Below are 22,778 nucleotides of genomic sequence, written 5' to 3' on the forward strand. Positions count from 1 at the left end.
TAACATAAGGTGGCCATGGGCTGAAGTGCCCTGGATATGTGTGTATGCTTATTGCTCACTTTTGTGTGTGTGTGTGTGTGTGTGTGTGTGTGCATGCATGCGTGTGTTCACTGCTTCAGATGGGTTAAATGCAGAGGATGAATTTCACTCTGCTTGAATGTGTCACAAATAAAGTCTTCTTCTTCTTCAGAAAAACTTCCTTGGTGGAGGTAAAAAAAAAAATCTATGGAATGCTAGTGAAGGGCTACATAAATATGACAAATAATTCATCGTAGCACCTCTTAAAAAGGAGTGAATTAAAGGCATGCTGAAATCGATGAGATTCCAGACGTACACTATGAGTTTGGTTGAGTATCTCATGGCTTTATGAAGTTGTGCGCACAAGTTATTATGTTCGTTCATCATATAAAAACATGAATGCAAAATAACAGGATGTGGATCGAGTGTTATTTTATAAGCGGCAGAAACAACAAAAGCAGAAGCCATATTGTTAAATAAAAGCAAATTTGCAGTGATGATAATGAGCACGTTAGTTACATTAGATATTTATTTCAGTGTTCAATGTCTTTTCATTCATATATCATCGGATTAGCCTTTTTATTTTCCAGTTTGAAACTGTCTCTATCCATCCATCCATTATCTCTAGCCGCTTATCCTGTTCTACAGGGTCGCAGGCAAGCTGGAGCCTATCCCAGCTGACTATGGGTGAGAGGTGGGGTACACCCTGGACAAGTCGCTAGGTCATCGCAGGGCTGCTACATCAACACAAACAACCATTCACACTCACATTCACACCTATGGTCAATTTAGAGCCACCAATTAGCCTAACCTGCATGTCTTTGGACTGTGGGGGAAACCGGAGCACCCAGAGGAAACCCACACAGACACGGGGAGAACATGCAAACTCCGCACAGAAAGGCGCTTGTCGGTTGCTGGGCTCGAACCCAGGACCTTCTTGCTGTGAGGTGACAGCGCTAACCACTACACCACCGTGCTACCCTGAAACTGTCTCTTGCTTTTATATTACATCAAAATACATTTGATAGCAAAAGAAAAAAACCCTTTGATCTGTGTGTGTGTGTGTGTGTGTGTGTGTGTGTGTGTGTGTATACGCACAGCAATCCAAAAAGCTCTCTGTAGTTCTCGTCTCCTTTCCCCTCAGAAACTAGACTGTCCAGCTTGTCTATGAGCTCTGCCTCCACCTGGAAACACACGCAGGAAAGAGTTTAAGCTCTGATATGTTCATTCACTTGCAGAAACACCTGCAGATGATCCACACATTTTATTCTTTCACTTCACAAAGCTGCGAGAGAGACCTCACCTGTTTGAAGTTACCATTCTTGCGCTGTTCCCAGTCCATCATGTCATGGAAGATGGGAATCATGATGTTCCTGACCTCACTTTGAGGCACCAGGGTCACCCCCAGGAAGGGTCCGATCATTCCTGGGATAAAGTGGATCTTATTTTCACCTGAAGGGAAAAAGAAAAAAAATTAAAAGGCAATTCCAGTCACATAAAACGTCACTTCTGAATATGAGACGCGTCCTCCTATGTGTGTGTGTGTGTGTGTGTGTGTGTGTACATATATATTTTAGGGTGTGAATTCAGTCAAATTATAAGTAAAATATAGCCTTTTCCCCAACATGCTGCAGATTATATGTACCGTATTAGGGTTTTCCCGAGAAAAACTGGAAAGAGTAGTGGCCCCCTGAGCGCAGCGAGGTGCAAAAGAGCACATTGTCGACGGTGACGTGTAAGCCAGGGAAGTCTGGGGGCATGCTGCCCTGGAAAATTTTGAAATATAAGGGTTCATTTTGTGGCTTCTGGTGACATCTTGAGCTGATTTTCCCAGTTCAACATGTAAAAGTCAATACAATACCCACTTGCATCTCACAAACAGTGTCCTATTCCAAAGGAGACTGCTGTTTATTTCACATCAAACAAAGTGAATTGTGATGCAACATGGCACGAATTGTTCAAAAAACTGATCGTTAAATTTTGGCAATAGTGCAGATGACTAAATCCTCTCACTGTCAGACTCGAGCTGGTCAGCAACATGCAGCGAACCGGCCATTGCTGTCTCACAACTATGGTCTGCCACTGTTGACGAGTTGTTTTCTGCAGGTTTCTTTGTGAAAAACTCCGTAATTCAGCTGCAACCTGTCTGTGTTTTGCTCACTCATACCCGGCTTGAAGGCTCCGCCATTTTTGCATTACTATGGCCGGGTTCTTGCCCGAACTGATAATTACATCATCAGTTTTCCTCTGGCTAATCAGACACAAGGTATGCCACCACTCTTGCTGGAGCAGTTGGGGTTAGGCGCCTTGCTCAAGGGCACTTGAGCCAGTCCTGCTGATTCAGGGAATCAAACCAGTGACCTTTTGGTCCCAAAGCTGTTTCTCTAACCATTTGTAAAAAAATTTTTTTTGCATAAGTTACTGTGGCGGCGGCACGGTGGTGTAGTGGTTAGCACTGTCAGCTCACAGCAAGAAGGTCCAGGTTCGAGCCCCGTGGCCGACGAGGGCCTTTCTGTGCGGAGTTTGCACGGGGAAAACCCCGTGTCCACGTGGGTTTCTTCCGGGTGCTCCGGTTTCCCCCACAGTCCAAAGACATGCAAGTTACTGTAGGTTAACTGGTGACTCTAAATTGACCGTAGGTGTGAATGTGAGTGTGAATGGTTGTCTGTGTCTATGTGTCAGCCCTGTGATGACCTGGCGACTTGTCCAGGGTGTACCCCACCTTTCACCCATAGTCAGCTGGGATAGGCTCCAGCTTGCCTGCGACCCTGTAGAACAGGATAAAGCGGCTAGAGATCATGAGATGAGATGAGTTACTGTGGCAGCGGGGGCGTGGCCAAGCAGCAGTCTGTGAATGGAGGGCAGGGTCGGGGAAGGTAAGTGGCTAAGTCATTCCACCTGCTGTCAGTTATTGTGTGTGTGTGTTTGTTACAGGGATGGAGCATAAAAGGAGAGAGAGCAGAGAAAAGGGGTCTCTCCCCCGACCACAACACGTGTGAGTGAGTGAGTGAGTGAGTGAAAGAAAGAAAGAAAGAAAGCTGAAAAGCTCAATAAAGAGCGTGTGTAAACATCAACTCTTGCCTGCCGTGCTTTTGTGCTCCACCCACATCAGGAACTGTTACAGTGGTGCCGAAACCCGGGAGCACAGAAGGGAACCACCCCATGGAGTCCTCCCCATTCGAAGAGCTCATCCTTGCCCTCGCTACCACCCAGCAGAACCAGCATCAAGCGCTGATCACCCTCCGAAAGGAACAGGAGCAACGCTTCGAAAGCCTTGATGCTGGCCCAGCAGGAAGATCACCAGGCGTTCCGGCACCTGCTCGCGTCAGCAGGGGTGTTGGCCACTGCTGCTGCCACCCTCACGATGATGGGACCACAGGACGATCCGGAAGCGTTCCGCGCTCTCTTCGAGCAAGCAGCCGAGGCATGGGGGTGGCCGCTGGAGCAGTCTCCTCCCGCTCCTAACTGGCGAGGTGCAGCTCACAGCGCAGCAGCTCCCTGCTGACAGCTGACTGGTCTATGCTGACCTGAGGAAGGCCATCCTGCAGCAGCTTGGCCGCTCCCCAGAGCAACATCACCAGCGCTTCTGGACGCTGGCCTTGGAGGAGGTCGGCCGGCCGTTTGCATTCAGCCAGCAACTCCAGGACGCCTGCTGCTGGTGGCTGAGGGCGGAAGACCATGATGCCAACAAGATCATCGACCTGGTGGCACTGGAACAGTTTATCTCTCGACTTCAGGAAGGAAAGGCAGAATGGATCCAGTGTCACCACCCAGTGTCACTGGAATGAGCCATCGAGCTGGCAGAGGACCATCTGGAGGCGGCTCCGATGGCAGGCAGATGAGGCATCTCCCCTCACTTCTGTTCTCTCTCTCTCTTCCCCCCCGTCTCTTGTCCCCCTCTCCACCCCGTTCCCCTGCCATGGAGGCGGTGGCTGGCTCCTCCCCAGCCGGCCCATCGCACCCATGGTGTCCTGCCATCTCCCTCTTCGGTGTCTGTGTTGTCTCCCCCTCAGGTGAGTGACACTCATAACACCAGTGCAGAGGGAAAGCCTGGGATGGTGTGCTGGCGCGGCGGGCAATCGGAGCATCTCCAGAATCAGAGCTCTGCAAGGGAGGTGGGTGCTGTAATCCGGATCCCCGACATGCCAGAAACCGCCCCCGATCGGGCCGGAACGTATCGCATACTGGTGAGTATTCAAGAGGATACATATCACGCTTTGGTGGATTCCGGTTGTAATCAGACCTCAATTCACCAACGCCTGGTGCAAGGTGAGGCATTGGGGACAGCACAAGTGGTGAAAGTGTTGTGTGTGCATGGGGATGCTCACCATTACCCTCTAGTGTCTGTTCATATTCTATTCTGGGGCTAAATACATAGAATAAAGGCGGCGGTTAGTCCTCGTCTCACCCACTCGTTGATTTAGGGTACTGATTGGCCGGGGTTTAAAAAACTGATGGAATATTTAACACGTAGTGGGTCCTGCACTAGTAGGCTACGGGAAGATTCCGGTGTGGCACTGACTGGAGAAGCTGTCACAGAGCTGTCTACGTCAACACCGCGTCAGAGCGAGGAGCAGCCTACTCCTCCTCCCTCTCTTGGGGATTCCCTTGGGGATTTCCCAATTAGAGCAGTCGCAAGATGAGACTCTGCAGTAGAGGTCTACGTGGGACAGAATTTTCAGTCCCGCTCCCGCCCGCTCCCGCATTGTGCAGTCCCGCTCCCGCAAAGAATTATGATTTTCAGTCCCACTCCCGCCCGCGCCTGCCATATTTTGTCCCGCTCCCGCCCGCAAATCCCGCATGATGCAGACGTTTGCGTTATTTCTCACGAAAGTTCTTGTCATTGGCTTGGGGAATTAAACATGCTGAGCTTAGCTGAGCTCTCCATTGACCGAGCCTTCATTTATTGTAAGTTTATTGTTTAGACTCTGACATTCTGCTGACACATTCCAAGTTGAGCGCTGCATGCGCTCATGATTGACAGCTCTCGCTTTGATTGACAGCTCTCGCTTTGCGCACTCGCACTCCCACTTCCGAGTCTGTGGCGTTATGATTCCAACCGCGATTTCATTCTCCTCTCATATGAAGTGCTGCGCAACCACAACCAGCTCCTCAGATTATACACTATTTCTAGCTTTAAATTGAACAATCTGTGCGATACACAATCCTTTTTAATACTAGTTAATACTTTTTAATACTTTTTAAAATACTTTTTAATACTTAGGACTAATACTCTTGACTTTTTAACGGTAAATGTACCTCTTTTTAAAGCAGCACTTACTTCTGAAGCACTGTGAGCTTCACTAGAGGAGCTCTGCTCTTCTGCCATGATCGGAGATCTCAAACACGGAAGAGCGTAAAGGAATCGGAAACATACGCGAGATTAGACCACATCCGCAAATTTAGGCATCTTAAAATGTTTTTATTAATGCCAAATAAAATATCCAGCAGAAATTATATATGATAGACATAAATTAATAATTTATAAATTTTATTTTAAACACGTTTTTAGTTAGCGGGACTGCAGCTTATCACCTCTCCCGCCCGCGCCCGCATTGTGCACTCCCCCTCCCGCCCGCGCCCGCAATGAGCTTTCAAAATTTGTCCCGCGCCGCACTGCTTTGCGTCGGGTCCCGCGGGACTCCCACGGGAGTGCAGGGTTCTACTCTGCGGCATGCGTTTGTCCAAGTGAGAGTAATCGATGGTCAAACTCTTCAGCCAAGCGCAGCACCGAACTTCCCTTATTTTACTATTATTAAAGATAGATTGTACTGAGTGACGCAGGACACTCAAACTAATGAATGAATAACCCAGTTGTTAATCCCAAAGAGCTGTAGGGAACTCGTATTCCATGCAGCTCACTTTAATCCCATGGCTGAACACTTAAGGCAAGATAAAACACTAGCCCGAATAATGGCCCGGTTCTATTGGCCAGCGATTCATGGGGGTGTCCATCAGTGGTGTGCGGCATGCCGTGAATGCCAATTAGTAAATCCCGCAGCCACTCCAAAAGCACCGTTGCACCCTCTCCCTTTAATCGAGACCCCGTTTGAGCGAATTGGGATGGATCTCATCGGGCCATTAGATCGATCAGCACAGGGATATTGCTTTATTTTAGTTCTGGTGGACTATGCAACGTGATATCCAGAAGCAGTGCCTCTCCGCAATATCTCAGCACGTAGTATGGCAGAAGCGCTCTTCCGCTTTATCTCCCAGGTTGGGATTCCGAAAGAAATCCTGACAGACCAAAGCACTACATTTATGTCACGCACACTGCGTGAACTGTATGGGTTACTGGGGATTAAGTCTATCCGCATCAGTGTCTATCACCCACAAATGGATGGCTTAGTAGAGCGATTTAACCAAACACTCAAGAACATAATCCGGAAATTCGTAAGTGAAGATGCGCGTAATTAGGATAAGTGGCTCAAGCCCCTGTTATTCGCAGTATGAGAGGTCCCGCAAGCCTCCACGGGGTTTTCTCCCTTTGAATTATTTCTGGGCATAAGCCACGTGGCATTCTGGACATCAGCTATGAGGTGAGGTGAACGGATTGGGGTGGGGCACTGCAAATCTACCACCTCAACCTTTTAAAACGCTGGAATGAGGGGGTCCCCGTGGCGTTGGTAGTCCTGGAGAAGGCAGAGCTGGGGCCGGAGGTGAAAAAAATAACATCTCGGACCACTCTGGTCCCTTGTGGGACCACCTCTCACCGGCCCAACTCACAGAGATAGCCAAGTTGCAAAAGGAATTTTCCGGCGTGTTCTCGCCCCTTCCTGGTTGTACCCACCTCGTATAACACCACATCGAAACGCCCCCAGGGGTGGTAGTGCGTAGCCGCCCTTACCGCTTGTCCGAACACAAGAAAAAGGTGGTTCGGGACGAACCAAAGACCATGCTCAAAATGGGCAAAATTGAGGAGTCCCACAGTGACTGGAGCAGCCCAGTGGTCCTGGTTCCCAAGACCGACGGGTTGGTCCGGTTCTGTATGGACTATAGAAAGGTCAATGCGGTGTCTAAATTTGACGCATACCCAATGCCTCGCATTAATGAGTTGCTTGATCGGTTAGGCGCTGCTCGCTTTTATTCGACACTGGATCTAACAAAGGGATATTGGCAGATCCCCTTGACTCCTCTATCCCGAGAGAAAACGGCCTTTTCCACACCATTTAGTTTACACCAATTTGTCACGCTCCCTTTTGGGTTGTTTGGGGTGCCTGCTACATTCCAGCGGCTTATGGACAGGGTCCTCTGCCCTCACACTGCCTACGCGGCCGCCTATCTAGATGACATAATAATCTACAGTCATGACTGGCCGCGGCACTTGGAACACCTGAGGGCCGTTCTAAAGTTGCTGAGGCGAGCGGGCCTCACAGCTAACCCGAAAAAGTGTGTGATTGGGTGGGTGGAAGTACGGTATCTGGGGTTCCACTTGGGCCATGGGCAGGTGCGTCCCCAAATTAACAAGACTGCAGCGATTACGACCTGTCCGAGGCCCAAGACCAAAAAGCAGGTGAGACGGTCCTCGCCCTCTGATACTATCTGCTGGGGCACCCTTTCACTCTCTGTTCGGAACACGCGCCCCTCCAGTGGCTCCACCGCATGAAGGATGTCAATGCGCGGATCACCCGTTGGTATCTCGCCCTCCAGCCATTTAAGTTCGAGGTGATCCACAGGCCGGGGGCACAGATGGTGGTGGCGGACTTCCTGTCCCATCGGGGGGGAGTCAGCTTCAGGCCGGACGACTCCCCGGCCTGAGTTGGGCGGTGGGGGTATGTGGCAGCGGGGGTGTGGCCAAGCAGCAGTCTGTGAATGGAGGGCGGGGTCGGGGAAGGTAAGTGTCTAAGTCATTCCACCTGCTGTCAATTATTGTGTGTGTGTGTATTTGTTACAGGGATGAAGCATAAAAGGAGAGAGAGCAGAGAAAAGGGGTCTCTCTCTGACCACAATACATGTGTGAGTGAGTGAGTGAGTGAGTGAGTGAGTGAGTGAGAGAAAGAAAGCTGAAAAGCTCAATAAAGAGTTTGTGTAAACATCAACTCTCGCCTGCCGTGCTTTTGTGCTCCACCCACATCAGGAACTGTTACAGTTATCTATAAATATTAATTGTGCATTGCTCGTCCAATCAGTGCAGTCGTGCACACACTCAGCCAATCAGCATGGAATGCTGACATGAGCTGTGAACTTAGGTCAAGTTCAGGGCCATAGGCTTACATGGACTGCATTGATTACCTGCTCAAAGGCTACAAAACACATACATGTTGATTCTAGCTTTATACTGCAGGCCTAAATTGTCAGCATTGCGGTGGCAGTTTAAAGGGTAGCGGCAAGTCACGAAGTGTATCAATCCATAAATTAAGCGTAGCGGGGCCACTATGCTATGGTCCTTTAGGGGAAACCCTATATATACATATACACATAGTACATTAACATAATCGGCACTTTTACATGTTTGAATTGCATCTAAAATATATCATTTCAACTACTGGTATAATATAGTTTAGTTTTTGTCCCTTTAGGAGCATAACTGCATCAGTGCCATAATAAATAGCATATTACAATTCAGTTAATTTAAAAGTATAAGTCACAGCACCTACTATATACAGTGTGTGCACTTGTTCATTTGTTCATCTGTTGTAAATTGATTTGTAAGTGTTCCATTTATCCAGAAAGGAAAGCTTTCTGAATAAATGGAACTAAGCATCAGGATGCGATGCTTAGTCAAGCAAACTAGGCTGTGAAATTGAATTGAATTTTGACACATGATTAATCATGAACTTGAAGCCAGAAAGATCTGCCTCGGCTATTCTTACTTTCATCTATAGAGGTCAGTATTGCTTTTCTAAATAACGCCAGGCATGTGCGTATAGACCGAGAGAGAGAGAGAGAGAGAGAGAGCAGAATGAGGCAGGACAGCGAAAGACAAGAAAATGATAATTAGACACTCACCAAGGTTTTGCCACATGCTGAATAGCTCATAGGCCATCATAACTCTCATATCACCATACCTGCGGGGGAAAAAAATACAGTCGAGAAAAAAAAGAGGTTGGAAATGTGATATTAATATTTTCCCTAAAAGAGAACCATCATTAGTGAGACAGTACAGAGGTGAACAAACACAAGGGTGAGCACATACACACAGTGCATCTTAAAACCACTTCTGCATGTTGATTCATTTTCTCGAGCAACAGATCTGACAGTAGTGCTGGCTGCAAGATAAAATACGTTATCGTTTCTCGACAATAAACTTACAGTGGGACTTGTATGTGAGCGCCACATAAACAGATTTCAAAATGTAGTTATTCAGCATTTTTGGAATGAGTTAACAGTGTACATTACAGGCATTTAGCAGACACTCTTATCCAGAGCGATGTACAACATACTCGGAGCAGCTGGGGGTTCAGTGCCTTGCTCAAGGGCACTTCAGCCATTCCTACTGGTGCAGGGAATTGAATCAGTAGCCTTTTGGTACCAAAGCTGCTTCTCTAACCATTAGGTCATGGCTTCCACCCCAGTACTGTATATGCTTAAAAGTTAAATAGGACCCTCTGAGACCAGTTTGCACGGTACATATTGAAAGATAAAGAAAAGCCTCTGAAAATGTTAATTTACATTTTCGTGAAAAGATTCATATTGGATTATATAAAGCTTGGCTTATATGAGTAAACAAATGATGAGAAGGAGAAAACCTTTCCAATGTTTTCACTAAAAGTTTGTTTGGAATCAATTACATTAACCTTGTAAATTGGTCCCACAAAATTTGCCCATTAATCTTTTTGGTCATCTGGTCATTGTCCAATGCCATTGGGCCAAGCTGAGCAAACAGCTGCCATCCTGCCTAGATACACAAGAGCTTGGGAAAGTTCACATTCATTCATTCATTCATTCATTCATTCACTTCTTCAGTAAATTCTTTATTCCGGTCAGGTTTGCAGTGGATCTGGAGCCTATCCTGAGACTATTGGGTCTTAGGTAGAAATATTTCTAATCATCAGAACTGAAGCTGCAAGTTTTAGCTGCACGGGAAAGTCTTTAGAGCAGGGGTCATCAAACTATGGCCCATGGGCCGACTACGGCCCGCCACCCACCTTTGACCGGCCCCCAGCCCCTCTGCCCCCTACCACTTGAACCGGCCCTATGAGGCAATCCCCAAAAGTGCTCATGGCCTATTTTTTAAATTGCTTTTTGGCAAATAATAACATGTCTGCATCTTGTATTTTGTTGATTTTATCAATTAAAATTGATATTTAGTTACAAAATGAACTATTCATATTTTCCGAATTTTCATCATATGCTCGCGATCAAGCAGTGACAGGCAGCGCACGCGCAGAGAACTGTCAGTGTTCAGGACAGCAAAATGGCTAGCGGTAAGCGAAAAGTTGACAGAGTGCAGAGTTTTTAAAGAACAGTGGACCACCGATTATTTTTTCGTTCAGTGTAAGGACTGTGCAGTTTGTCTTGTATGTAAAGAAAGTGTGTCGGTTTTCAAAGAATATCATCTACATCGTCACTACGAAACCCGCCACAAAGAGTATGCTAGTTTGCGAGGGCAAACAAGAGAAGACAGGATTCGGAGGATGAAATGCGGACTGGCTGCACAACAGAATGTATTCCTTCGCCAAACCCAGATCAACCAGGCTGCTGTCCGAGCTAGCTATAAGGTAGCTCACCTACTAGCTACCCATGGAAAGCCGTTTACTGATGGGGACTTTGTTAAAGTATGCATGCTTGCTGTGGCCGAGGAGGTGTGTCCCGTTCAACGCGGTGAGTCTCTCCGCACCTACTATGACCAGGCGAACCGAAGATTTGGGGGACAACATGTATGACCAGCTGAATGAGAAAGCGTCAGAATTCGAGTTTTTTGCTTTGGCCATGGATGAAAGCAATGACGTGCAGGACACATCACAACTACTGTGATCTATTGATCTACTGCTCAGATTCACTGTTTTTTTAAATGTATTTATTTTATAGGCCTATTTATTTAACCTTTATTAAGTGCTGCACACAATTATTATTAATATTATTAATAATATCAACAGGCCTACCTACAATTTATAATTTTCCACTCACCTTTGCCAGTGTCAATCACCTCAACTAGGCAGATGTTTCTTACCTTGACAGCTTTGGTGTTATTTTTATTTGAAAATAAATGGAATATCTGTGGCATTTCAAATTAAAACAAAGTGTGAAGACTCGATTACTACTTTGCAAACCACTAGTAAAGATAAACAAATATGTGCCAGGAATCAAGTGTGGATATAGTAGTGTGGATATAGTAGTGGGGATGGCTGTGCCAGGCTAGTAATCTCTACGACACAATGAGGCCTGCTGGTGGTCATATTTGTCTGGGTCATACAATTCTATGTTATATAGCTGACCCGACCCCGGCCCCCCATCACAGTCAGGAACGACAATGTGGCCCCCAGAGAAAAAAGTTTGGTGACCCCTGCTTTAGAGTAACAAAGCAAGCTACTTTTTTAATCTTTTTAACTTCAAGAAAGTTTTCTGGTGAGAAAACAACTGTTTCTAGCTATTATAATGTCAGTAATAACAGGAACTAACTTGTTTCATGGACATTCCATAACATTAAACATATCTATAAACTGATAAAGTGTACAACGTGGTGTTCTTTAAAGCTAGGGTAGGTTACATTACATTACAGGCACTTAGCAGACGCTCTTATCCAGAGTGATGTACAACATACCCAGAGCAGCCTGGGGAGTATTTGGGGGTTAGGTGCCTTGCTCAAGGGCACTTCAGCCATTCCTGCTGGTCCAGGGAATCGAACCAGTGCCCTTTTGGTCCCAAAGCTGCTTCTCTAACCATTAGGGAACCATTCTCTAACCATTTGAGCATTTTAGAAGCATACTTTTGCTATATTTCTTGAAATTCCCTTTACATCCTGACAGCAACGAATAAATCAAATGCTCTGCCTGTCGTCTGTGGCAGTTGCAGGGCTGTAAAAAGACTGTCCAATCAATTCTTTCAGTCCTCATGAAATGATTGGATGGCCGACCTACCTACCTACCTGATCGCGAGTTGGCCCAGTGGTTAGCGTGTCCGCCTCTTGACCAGGAGATTGCGAGTTCTACTCATGGTCGGGTCATACCAAAGACCATTATAAAAACCTACCATCTGGCAAGGCAATACAGATGTGAGTGGGGAGTCAAACTCTCATGGTTACCAGAGGACTAGCCCCCCACTGTAACCCTAGCTGTATAGGCGAGAGGCCGAGGACAATGGAAATGGAGATCGGCGCCGCACCCATGTGCCTCAAAGAGCTGGTTAGGGCTGGGACAGGAGACTGCCAGGGATGACCAGATCCTGACCTACCTACCTGTGCACACTCTGCCTGCGCACTCACTGCGAGTGATCAGTGTTTTCCTCAAGGCTAGGTAGACATAACCAGAGACATATTGCTAAAGCTAGCGAGCTAGTTGACAGCTGTAAGTGTTGACAATAGCAATGTTTGTTGTTGACATTAATTAGGATAATGTTAAAGAGAATATACACAGGAAGCCATTCGCTCATTGACCATCTTTTTGTAACTGAAAGTCTGTCGCGAAGGTCATCCACATACTGTATATTCCAGGCTCCGGTTGCCTTGGTAACCCCTCTTGCTTCTTATATATTTCCCACCCCCAAATATTTCCAAGTGAAACAAGCAGTCATTGGCTAGTCCCTGACAAGACCATTTTATATAAAGAAAATAAACATTTTAACACCTAAACATTTAGTTTTGGTGCTATCAATAATCACTTCTTTCTGGCAGGACATCAATTCCTACAAATTACATCATGTTGCTAAATGATTTCATTGCAACTCTTGTGCATCATTTTTACACAGGACCTACAGTAAAGTCATGGGCCTTGTCTCTTATGGTCAATGTTTTTTGGAACTCAAAATGTTTTGTGTTATCACCGTCTGTCAGTCAACGGGATCCTTTCACTCCCATTGGTAATCACCTCAATCGTGTCGCCTCAAAGTTGAGAGCAGTTTAACTCTGTACCTGTCCACTTTGCATCGTGAGCAATTATTTCCTGTCGTCGCTACATCACTGACTTTCATTGACTTTACATAGTTGCGCCTCGCCACATCGGTATGAATCGTGTCCTGTGTGTATGCCCCTTTAGGTGTTTTCTTACATGTGAACGAGAAATTAAAGTAATTGGATATGACAGTACACTACACTCCTCCCCCCAACTCTCTCTTTCTCTCATGGACTCGTCCTCCAGCAGTAGTCAGGCAGTGCGCGTTCATGTGTCTTGGAGGAGTGGCTTTGGAGGAAGGGCTGAAGGAAGAAGGGGAGAGGGTGGGATTTTTTTAGGTTGGATAAAATCTAGCTGGCTTCTCAAAAATTCCATTTCACTCCACTTCAAGTAATGTTCGGGAATCAGACACAGTCTCAGTGTTTAAGTCTAGGCTGAAAACATATCTGTTTAGTCAAGCCTTTTGTTAATGGTGTTTATGAGGTAAAAGTGTAGATCTGGAGGGTCCTCAGGCATAGAGTGTTTTAGTAAACTGGGATGTATGGATGCTGTCAGTCCCCACTCGCTTGCTCACTCGAGTTTGTTGATGGTGTAGTGGCTGGCTGCTTTATGTCCCGGGGCTCCTTCATGCCTGTGCTACCTTCTGGCTCTCCCCTTTTAGTTATGCTGTCATAGTTAGTTGCCGGAGTCCCTGCTTGTACTCAGTGCAATATGTATACTGTTCCTACTTATTCAGGTGACATTGGGCATACCTAACAACCTGTGTTTTCTCTCCCTCTCTCGCTCTCTCCCCCCTCCCCCCAAATCTGTCCCTCTGAGTTACATGGAGTCAACAGGAAATCTTTTGGTGGAGAGGGTGGAGACCTCACTGGCTATCGTAGCCTGCAGGGAATAGGCCGTCAGACATTCTGTCGCATGTCCCAGCCCTGGTGAAATGTAACTGAATTGTCTTGGCCAGCCCTACAGGTCGCATCTGCATCCCATCATTACTGAGGAGTGTGCTCCCATCACCCAATCAAGCATCCAGCCAGAGCAGGTCATGATATTTTTTAACCATATTAACATGTCATTGTTGTGTATTATGCCTGATGTCAAGACTCTAGTCTCTGTGAGCCTACAACACAGACTTAATACTTATCATTTTTAGAGCATACCTAACAACCTGTGTTTTCTCCCCCCCAATCTGTCCATCTGAGTTACATGTCGGTCCTGGGATCGAGATGCTGACCTCTTCTGCCCCTCGGACCTGCCTGATCCATCCTGGTGCCCTGTGTCTGCTTGGAGTCTTATCGCATCGCTCCTGTGGAGGACGGCCCCATGAGGACAGTTGAAAGTTACACCTTGAGGATGCTCTGGACTCTTACAGTAATGTTTTTATGGCTGAGGACTACAGTTGACTTGCTAACTTTAGGACTGCAGTTGTCATGAACAGTTTTGCACAAGTTTCCATCAATGAAGAGTTACATCACCACTGAAACTGTCTTCATGTTAAAACTGTTCATGTTATAGTCATGCTGTCTGTTGCTGCCCAAATGAAGATGGGTTCCCTTTTGAGTCTGGTTCCTCTCGAGGTTTCTTCCTCATGTCGTCTGAGGGAGTTTTTCCTTGCCACCGTCGCCACAGGCTTGCTCATTTGGGGATAGATTAGGGATAAAATTAGCTCATGTTTTAAGTCGTTCAAATTCTGTAAAGCTGCTTTGCGACAATGTTTATTGTTAAAAGCGCTATACAAATAAACTTGACTTGACTTCAGGCTGCATCCCACCACCCTGTTACTGATTATTTTCAATGATCATGTTTGATTCTTTTTGTAACATATATAATAAGTTTTGCTTTTTCAGTGGATAGATTATCTGTTTCCCATCACTTTTCTTTCAGCTTTAGGTTTTATGTTAAATTGTGTCCAGAAATGAAAGAAAATCCCATTTGCCAATTACTGTATGCATACAGATAAACATAAAATGTAAAATTCTGTTCTAATATAGAACAGCTTCTAAAATATATATTATACAATCACTGGCCACTTTATTAGGAACACCCATCCACCTGCTGTTTTTATGCAGTTCTCTCATCAGCCGATCCCTTGACAGCAGCACGATGCATAAAATCATGCAGATACAAATCCAGAGCTTCAGTTAATGTTCACTTCAAACATCAGAATGGGAAAAATTGTGATCTCAAAGTATGACTTTCTTTCACTGTGGCACTGTGGGTGGATGTTTCAGAAACTGCTGATCTCCTGGCGTTTTTACACACAATAGTTTTACACAGAATGGTGCGAAAAACAAAAAAAACATCAAGTGAGCGAAAGTTCTGTGGGAGGAAACAAGCACCTTATTGATAAGAGAGGTCAGAGGAAAATGGCCAGGTTGGTTCGAGCTGCCAGGAAGGACATAGTAACTCATATAATCACTCTTTACAACCATGGTGAGCAGAAAAGCATCTCAGCATGCAATGGCAGAAGAACACATTGGGTTCCACTCCTGCAGCCAAGAACAGGAATCTTAGAACCAAGAAGAAGTTCCTATTTAAGTGGCTGGTGAGTGTGTATTAAAACAGGTTTGTGGCTGTAAGAAATAAGTCGAGGGCAAAAACAAGGAGAGGAAATATCAGGACACTGCCTGATAGAGTCTGTTGTTCTGTTTGTACGCAAGGCTAATCTGAGCTCTAATGTGAGCACGTGCTTGGCTTCGGGAAAACAAACATGATGATTAAGATGCCTTCTGCAACGAAGTGTACAGTAGTGTCTCTCTCTCTCTCTCTCTCTCTCTCTCTCTCTCACACACACACACACACACACACACACACACACACACACCCTCTCCAAGAACAAACAATTAATCATAATGTACTGAAATGTACTTAACAGTAAAGAAGTACTTCAATTTCAGACCCACTGTTAAGCACTAAGCCATTCAGACTCACACTCATTAATCACAGATCTTAAGTAAGGCATCACAAACACCCATTAAGCAGTCTGTCCACCCAAACCAGGGCTGTATGAAATGCAATACTGGAAAGTGAATGGAAGCCGGATTAAGTGCATATATTGTACCTGCTACAGTATGCATGCACTGAAGGATGTATCAGCACGTTAAACAATTCATGCTAGCAGGTTGTAAATCCTTCATGCTGAGCTCAAGATTAGCATGTGGTCTTCCCCAACACACAAAACCACAAACTTCAAGACAACCAATAGCTCGTGCTTTGGCTGATTTATAATACTGACGCTGTGCACAATCGGTCTTTGTTCATCTCTGAAAATGTTCCATGAGATCTTTTATCACTTCTCCACTTTTGTCTATTGCTATTACACATTTTCCCTCTCTGTCAATTGAAAACGTTTGTGCTTTATGTATCATGAGAGTTCTTTCCTGAGTTGTTCAGAAAGGCAGCAAACACGCAGTGACATCCTGCCAAGGTCTGAAAGCCGTGGGGTCTCTTGAGTCATTAAAGTAACACAGGAAAATTTTGGAAGGGTGCAGAGAAAGCGCCGAAAGAGCTTACCACCACCATCCTCCATCCTATCCCCAACCCCCCCAAAAAAGAAAAAGACTCTAACTGCTGTGATGCCAAAGGCTTCGAATGTACACATCTAGTCCTTGGTAGCTGCTTAAGTAGGACATAAGCTGGCAACACATCAAACTTATGCTCAGTGTATACTGCAAGATCTTTAACCCAATTTGATCCGAGTTTGTCTGTTCTGGGAGCCCGATCAGAAATGATTATTGACATGGATAATCTGTGGGTGTAAAAGGGTAAACAAGTGGATCTTTTGCCTTCAGATGTCCCTCCAAACTGATCAATGCTCTTCCAGTATTTTTGAACGTGTTAGATTTTTCCACTGCTCATCTATATCCTGAGACAGCATTGCATTTTCTTTGGATGAGCAACTGAGGACAACTGAGGATGTACATCAGGAAGAGCAACACAAAATAAAACTTGATGTGGATGTGGTCTCAAAATGTGCTTGCACTGGATCTAATTTAACAAACATTTTAGTAAAGTTGTATGTCAATGGGGGTGGCATGGTGGTGTAGTGGTTAGCACTGTTGCCCCACAGTAAGAAGGTCCTGGGTCTTTCTGTGTGGAGTTTGCATGTTCTCCCCGTATCTCCGTGGGTTTCCTCCGGATGCTCCGGTTTCCCCCACAGTCCAAAGACATGCAGGTTAGGCTAATTGGTAGCTCTAAATTGACCGTAGGTGTGAATGGTTGTTTGTCTCTATATTTCAGCCCTGCAATAACCTGGTGACTTGTCCAGGATGTACCCTGCCTCTCAGCTGGGATAGGCTCCAGCTTGCCTGCGACCCTGTAGAACAGGATAAGTGGCTACAGACAATGGATGGATGTAAATGTTTTTGAAGGCAAACCCAACTAAAACTTCCAGCTAGATTTACAAAATGTTCTGTCACTTTGATTTTCTTCATACTCAAACGGATGTCTTGATAAACACCTGTAAAGTACCAAGCTTGTTCATAGTTTAGCTGAGTTGCCTTTAGTGATGCCTACAAGCTCAGTGAGAGCAGAAAATTTGGCATAGATTAATGCCATTTAGCAGACGCTCTTATCCGGAATGACATACAACATACTCAGAGCAGCCTGGGGAGCAGCTGGGGGTTAGGTGCATTCCTCAAGGGCACTTCAGTCATTCTTACTGGTCCAGAGAATCACACTGGCAACCTTTTGGTCCCAAAGCTGCTTCTCTAACCATTAGGCCATGGCTTCCCCCAAATGATGACTAAATGGAGAAAGAGGACAGCCTATGCATGATGTGTCATGTGCTAAATCGTCCAGTAATACAGATTGGCTATTGCAGCACATCACCTACCATAGAAGCAAATTAACTATTTTTCTGGTTAAAGGACATGTGACAGGGTTATGTGATCAGATAAGGCTGATGGGAATTCTATCACATGATGTGATATGAAAGTGTTCAACCACAGTGCTGTTGATAAAGCTCAGGGCTGACAAGTTCAAGAACAGCAATAATGCGCAAGTAATAAATGAAGTGCTTCGGATATACTGTGTGGTCCAAATGTCTGAGACCACATTGAAAATCTATTTTTTTCCATTTAAAATTGGAAATAAACAGAAGGTTTTAGAATTTTGAATTATGTTAACCCTCTGGGGTCTGAGGGTTTTTTCTGCCACTCGAATGATTTTGGTATGCTCTGATTTTGTTGACAATTTCAACAAATCTAAGCAGCATTTTCAAAGTAATATGACTCTTTTGTATTCAGCACAAGTTCAGCTACAATAACATCTCTGTAATATGTACTGTATGTCATTATGTACTTTTTTAAAAAAATAACAAATGAAGATGTTGTAAAAAGCAGTTTTAGAACTGTTTGAATGTGTGAAAAAAACATTACCTTACCCATTTGTGATGAACCGTTTTGGTCACTTGAGGTGATTCTATTCATTCTTAGGAATGTATCAAGCACAAAAACTTACATATGCTCCACTGATTTGGACAATTAACTGTCCATCAAAAATGTATGCCCTATTGTTTTGGGATAAAGGGTTGGCAGTGGGAGGGGTATTCAATGAGAAGAGTAAAAAAATCCATTCCATTCAATGAGAAGAGTGAAAACCCTTCTCACTGCCAACTCTCAATACCAAAACAATAGGACATACATTTTTTGATGGCCATTTAATTGGAAAAAAAGAAAATGTTCAATATCTTCAATATTTAATATTCAAATTCTGCACCATTTCTCGGTCCCTCTTTAAATGTTAGCAAATGTGTGATATTGCCCATGTTAACTGCTTCGTACAGAAGGTCACATTTTCCTCACGTTTATTATCTTCTACTGAAACAACACTCTGATGGATTTCCAACGACAATCTGATGGATTTGATCACAAATGAATCATTAAGTTTTGCACAAACTTGTGTTCATGCCAGCTCAAGTACACACCATCATTTAAGCAAAAAGTGGATGTACGAAATACTAAGAATCTCTGAAATTCATGTACGTATTGCAAATATTCTACTTTTCACTCACCTTATTGTAAGTAAACTAATTTGTAATGAAATTGTTGCATTAAATTAGAAAAGAATGCAAAATACAAGCATTTTCACTGATGCTCTCAGACTTTTGAACCCCACTGTATATGTGTGCAATTTGTGTTTATTTTTGGCAAAATCACAAAAGTGTATTGAATAGTTTTGAATTTTTGTAAAGAAATTGAAACAGTCATGACTTGCTATGACAAAAGCAGCCCAACTGACAAGCAGCATTAGAAGGCAGTTTCCCTGAATAGTTCTTTCAACAAGGTCCTATAACATTTGCATATTATATTATTGCAAGTTATCATAAATTTCCTGTTCAAAAAGTAGCCCAGTTAACATGCAGGGTGCTGTTATCTGTTTAGCTTTATGAAGGAGGAAAAAAAACCCACCAGTAATTGTCCAAAGTTTAGTATATGATATTGGGTGAGTTCTGGAACAAAGTTGCGGGTGGAGAAAGCAAGTTCAAGTGTTCTATGGGGGAAATGTAAGTGCAAACTGTGTATCTATGCTGTACAGAAATATCTCTGTAGTAGGACATATTGCACTGATTGGAGTGGAATGGATAATGTCCGTATGAGGCAATGACAAAAAGTCATACTGCAGAAATGTGCACAGAAATGTGCACCACAGTGAACTTGCCTCCTCGTGACTCCCTTTTGCAAGGCCTTTTTTGTAAACATCTGCTCGTGACTCAACCTGTAAACGAAACATTATTTGCACAATGTCGATCCTCCCATATCTGTTAAGCCATTTGCACTATTTACTCCAAATTTACACTATTTCTTCTTGTGTGGTTTGTGTATGTGTGTGCCTTTCTTTAACTGCATTTTATACAGTACCGTGCAAAAGTCTTAGGCACATGTAAAGAAATACAAAGTCAATATTTGGTGTGAGACGACCCTTTGTTTAAAAAAAAAAATCATAGTCTCAGGTACAATGAGTGCAGTTTTATGCGGAAATGAGCTGTAGGTTTTACTGAGCATTTTACTGAACCAGCCATAGTTCTTCTGGACACTTTGACTGTCACACTCGCTTCTTCATTTTGCACCAAAACCCAGTAGCCTTCATTATGTTTTCTTTTTTAATCTGAAAAGTGCTCTCTTATGTAATATGCTGCTCAGATACAAAAAAAAAAATCTGTAACATTTAATTTTGTGCTGGAAAACGAACGTTTGGAACTCTAAAATGTTTTTGTACTGACTCGATAATGTAGAAGTCATCTCATCTCATCTCATTATCTCTAGCCGCTTTATCCTGTTCTACAGGGTCTCAGGCAAGCTGGAGCCTATCCCAGCTGACTACGGGCGAGAGGCGGGGTACACCCTGGACAAGTCGCCAGGTCATCACAGGGCTGACACATAGACACAGACAACCATTCACACTCACATTCACACCTACGGTCAATTTAGAGCCACCAGTTAGCCTAACCTGCATGTCTTTGGACTGTGGGGGAAACCGGAGCACCCGGAGGAAACCCACGCGGACACGGGGAGAACATGCAAACTCCGCACAGAAAGGCCCTCGCTGGCCACGGGGCTCGAACCCGGACCTTCTTGCTGTGAGGCGACAGTGCTAACCACTACACCACCGTGCCGCCTGTAGAAGTCATAAAATAGAAATCTATAACAAAGTTTGTATGAAAAAAAAATAGGGTGCCTAAGACTTTTGCACAGTACTGTGTAGAATTTTTTGCATTTTTATACTTATTTTGTTTGTGTATTTATATTTACACTGAGACTCTGGGAGAAACAATGTTTCAATCCTGTCTATGTGCTGTACATATGGCAGAATTGACCAAGTTAACTTGACTTGAACTTAACTTGATGTAAACTTCTGGGCTAGTTTCATGTCTTTTTTGTGTGGTTTTTGACATGTAGTTGGGATGGAATTATTGTTGTTGTTGTTGTTGTTGTTATTATTCGCCCACGAGTTGGCCTAGTGGTTAGCGTGTCTGCCTCTTGATCGGGAGATCGTGATTTCTACTCGCGGTTGGGTCATACCAAAGACCATCATAAAAATGGTACCTACTACTGTCTGGCAAGGCATGCTGCAATACAGATGTGAGTGGGGAGTCAAACTTTCGCGGTTACCAGAGGACTAGCCCCCCACTGTAATCCTAGCTGTATAGGCGAGAGGTCGAGGGCTATCGAAACGGAGATTGGTGCCACACCCATACGCCTTAAAGAGTTGGTTAGTACTGGGACAGGAGACTGCCTGGGAAGACCAGATTCTGGTGTGAGAGGGACTTTGACTTGACTTGACTATTATTATTATTATTATTATTATTATTATTAGCTAAGTATACATCAGGCCTTGAGTCTTACTTATCTAGAATCTTCTTCCTCTTGGATGGGGTTAAGGTCTCCAGTTGCAGACTGGGCTGGTTGATGTACAGTACTGCCAGACTGAAGTACGAGTTCCAAACCTGAAGTAAAGAAAGATTCATATCATCAGTACACATGTACTCGGTAGCCCCAATGTCAGCCCATCTGGTTTTTAGACAACATAAACTCTAATCACAATTGGATGTGAAGAAAAAGAGTAAAACATAAAATTGTTGATTGAATAAATATTGTGCAATTTAAGTTCTATTGTGCCAAGCCTTATGGCGATAAGCTTCTTTTTACTATCTCTTGACTGCGATATTAGTTCTATAGCTCCAGAGCAAAGCCTAAAAATGCAAACTTAGACTAATTATCTAAACATGGCGAATTTAGATTAGGGGTAAGAGGAGATTTTGTGATTGTTTGGCCAAGCTACTGCAAATACATCTCAATACATCTATATCAGTCAATAATATAAATGTAATATGAGTCAAATGAAAACCTTAAAAGTGAAACATAAATAAGGATTTACATTTTTTTTTTAGAGGAATCCAGACACTTGTTAAGTACTGGAACACTTGCATTACAACATATTGGATATTACTTTTATACGATTGCACAAAATGCAAAAGAAAGATTTTGTTATTGGACAAAAATTCACCAAATTAAAATACATTTTAAAAACGTGTGTGTGTGTGTGTGCGTTTAAATTTGCTTACTATATGTAATAGAATTCATTTAATAGGCATGTTAGTGGTTAGTAAATGTTGGATTGTTGACTGACTACTTATCCACAGATTATGCATTTTTATTACAGTATTAAAACTGCAGTAAGTCATATGTATTGTAGTAAGTCATATGCCACTAAAATGTCATTTTCAACTCAAACTTAAGTTAGTCTGTGTAAAATAATAGATATTATTCTATCCACATTCACTGGATATGAACACTTGCACACTCTGCCTGGCTACTCTACTACTAGGCTATCAGCTCATATACCGTGAGTCGAGAAAAACAAAATGGCAACGCGTGTTGTGGTTTTTTTTTATAACTCCGTCTCTATGGCACTATTCATTCATTAAAGCTTTAAAAATATTAACTGTAACTGTTCATTCCTCTTGAAACAAAGTGTAAATAAGTAGGTCTCTGACAATGACTGAACTAGTATCACCATACTGACGCTGTATTGACGGTTTAAAAGTAATAGCTATTAGTCTATTCACATTCACTGGATACGAGCAATCGCACTCTGTTTGGCTACTCTACTACTAGGCTATCAGCTCATATACCGTGAGTTGAGAAAAACAAAATGGCGACATGTGTTGCTCAACCAAACCGAGGACGAAATAAAAAACTTCACTTGAAAACAAAACCCCAAAAAATACAAAAAAAGCAACAAAATATGGAATAAAAGTATTTGATGGTAAGAACG

General features: G+C 43.9%; 1 protein-coding gene across 1 annotated transcript in view; it reads right to left on the minus strand.

Annotated features, from left to right (window-relative positions):
• Positions 1 to 22,778, minus strand: part of dock3 (dedicator of cytokinesis 3) — a 542,206-nt gene that overhangs the window by 55,539 nt on the left and 463,889 nt on the right. The window contains exons 32-35 of the mRNA XM_060909764.1: positions 21,347 to 21,447; positions 8,968 to 9,026; positions 1,322 to 1,470; positions 1,117 to 1,202 (exon numbers count right to left, since the gene is read on the minus strand). Coding sequence (XP_060765747.1) covers positions 1,117 to 1,202; positions 1,322 to 1,470; positions 8,968 to 9,026; positions 21,347 to 21,447 — 395 coding nt within the window. The remainder of the gene's footprint in view (positions 1 to 1,116; positions 1,203 to 1,321; positions 1,471 to 8,967; positions 9,027 to 21,346; positions 21,448 to 22,778) is intronic.

Source organism: Neoarius graeffei, chromosome 26, assembly GCF_027579695.1.
Source record: "Neoarius graeffei isolate fNeoGra1 chromosome 26, fNeoGra1.pri, whole genome shotgun sequence".
NCBI classification, from domain to species: Eukaryota; Metazoa; Chordata; class Actinopteri; order Siluriformes; family Ariidae; genus Neoarius; species Neoarius graeffei.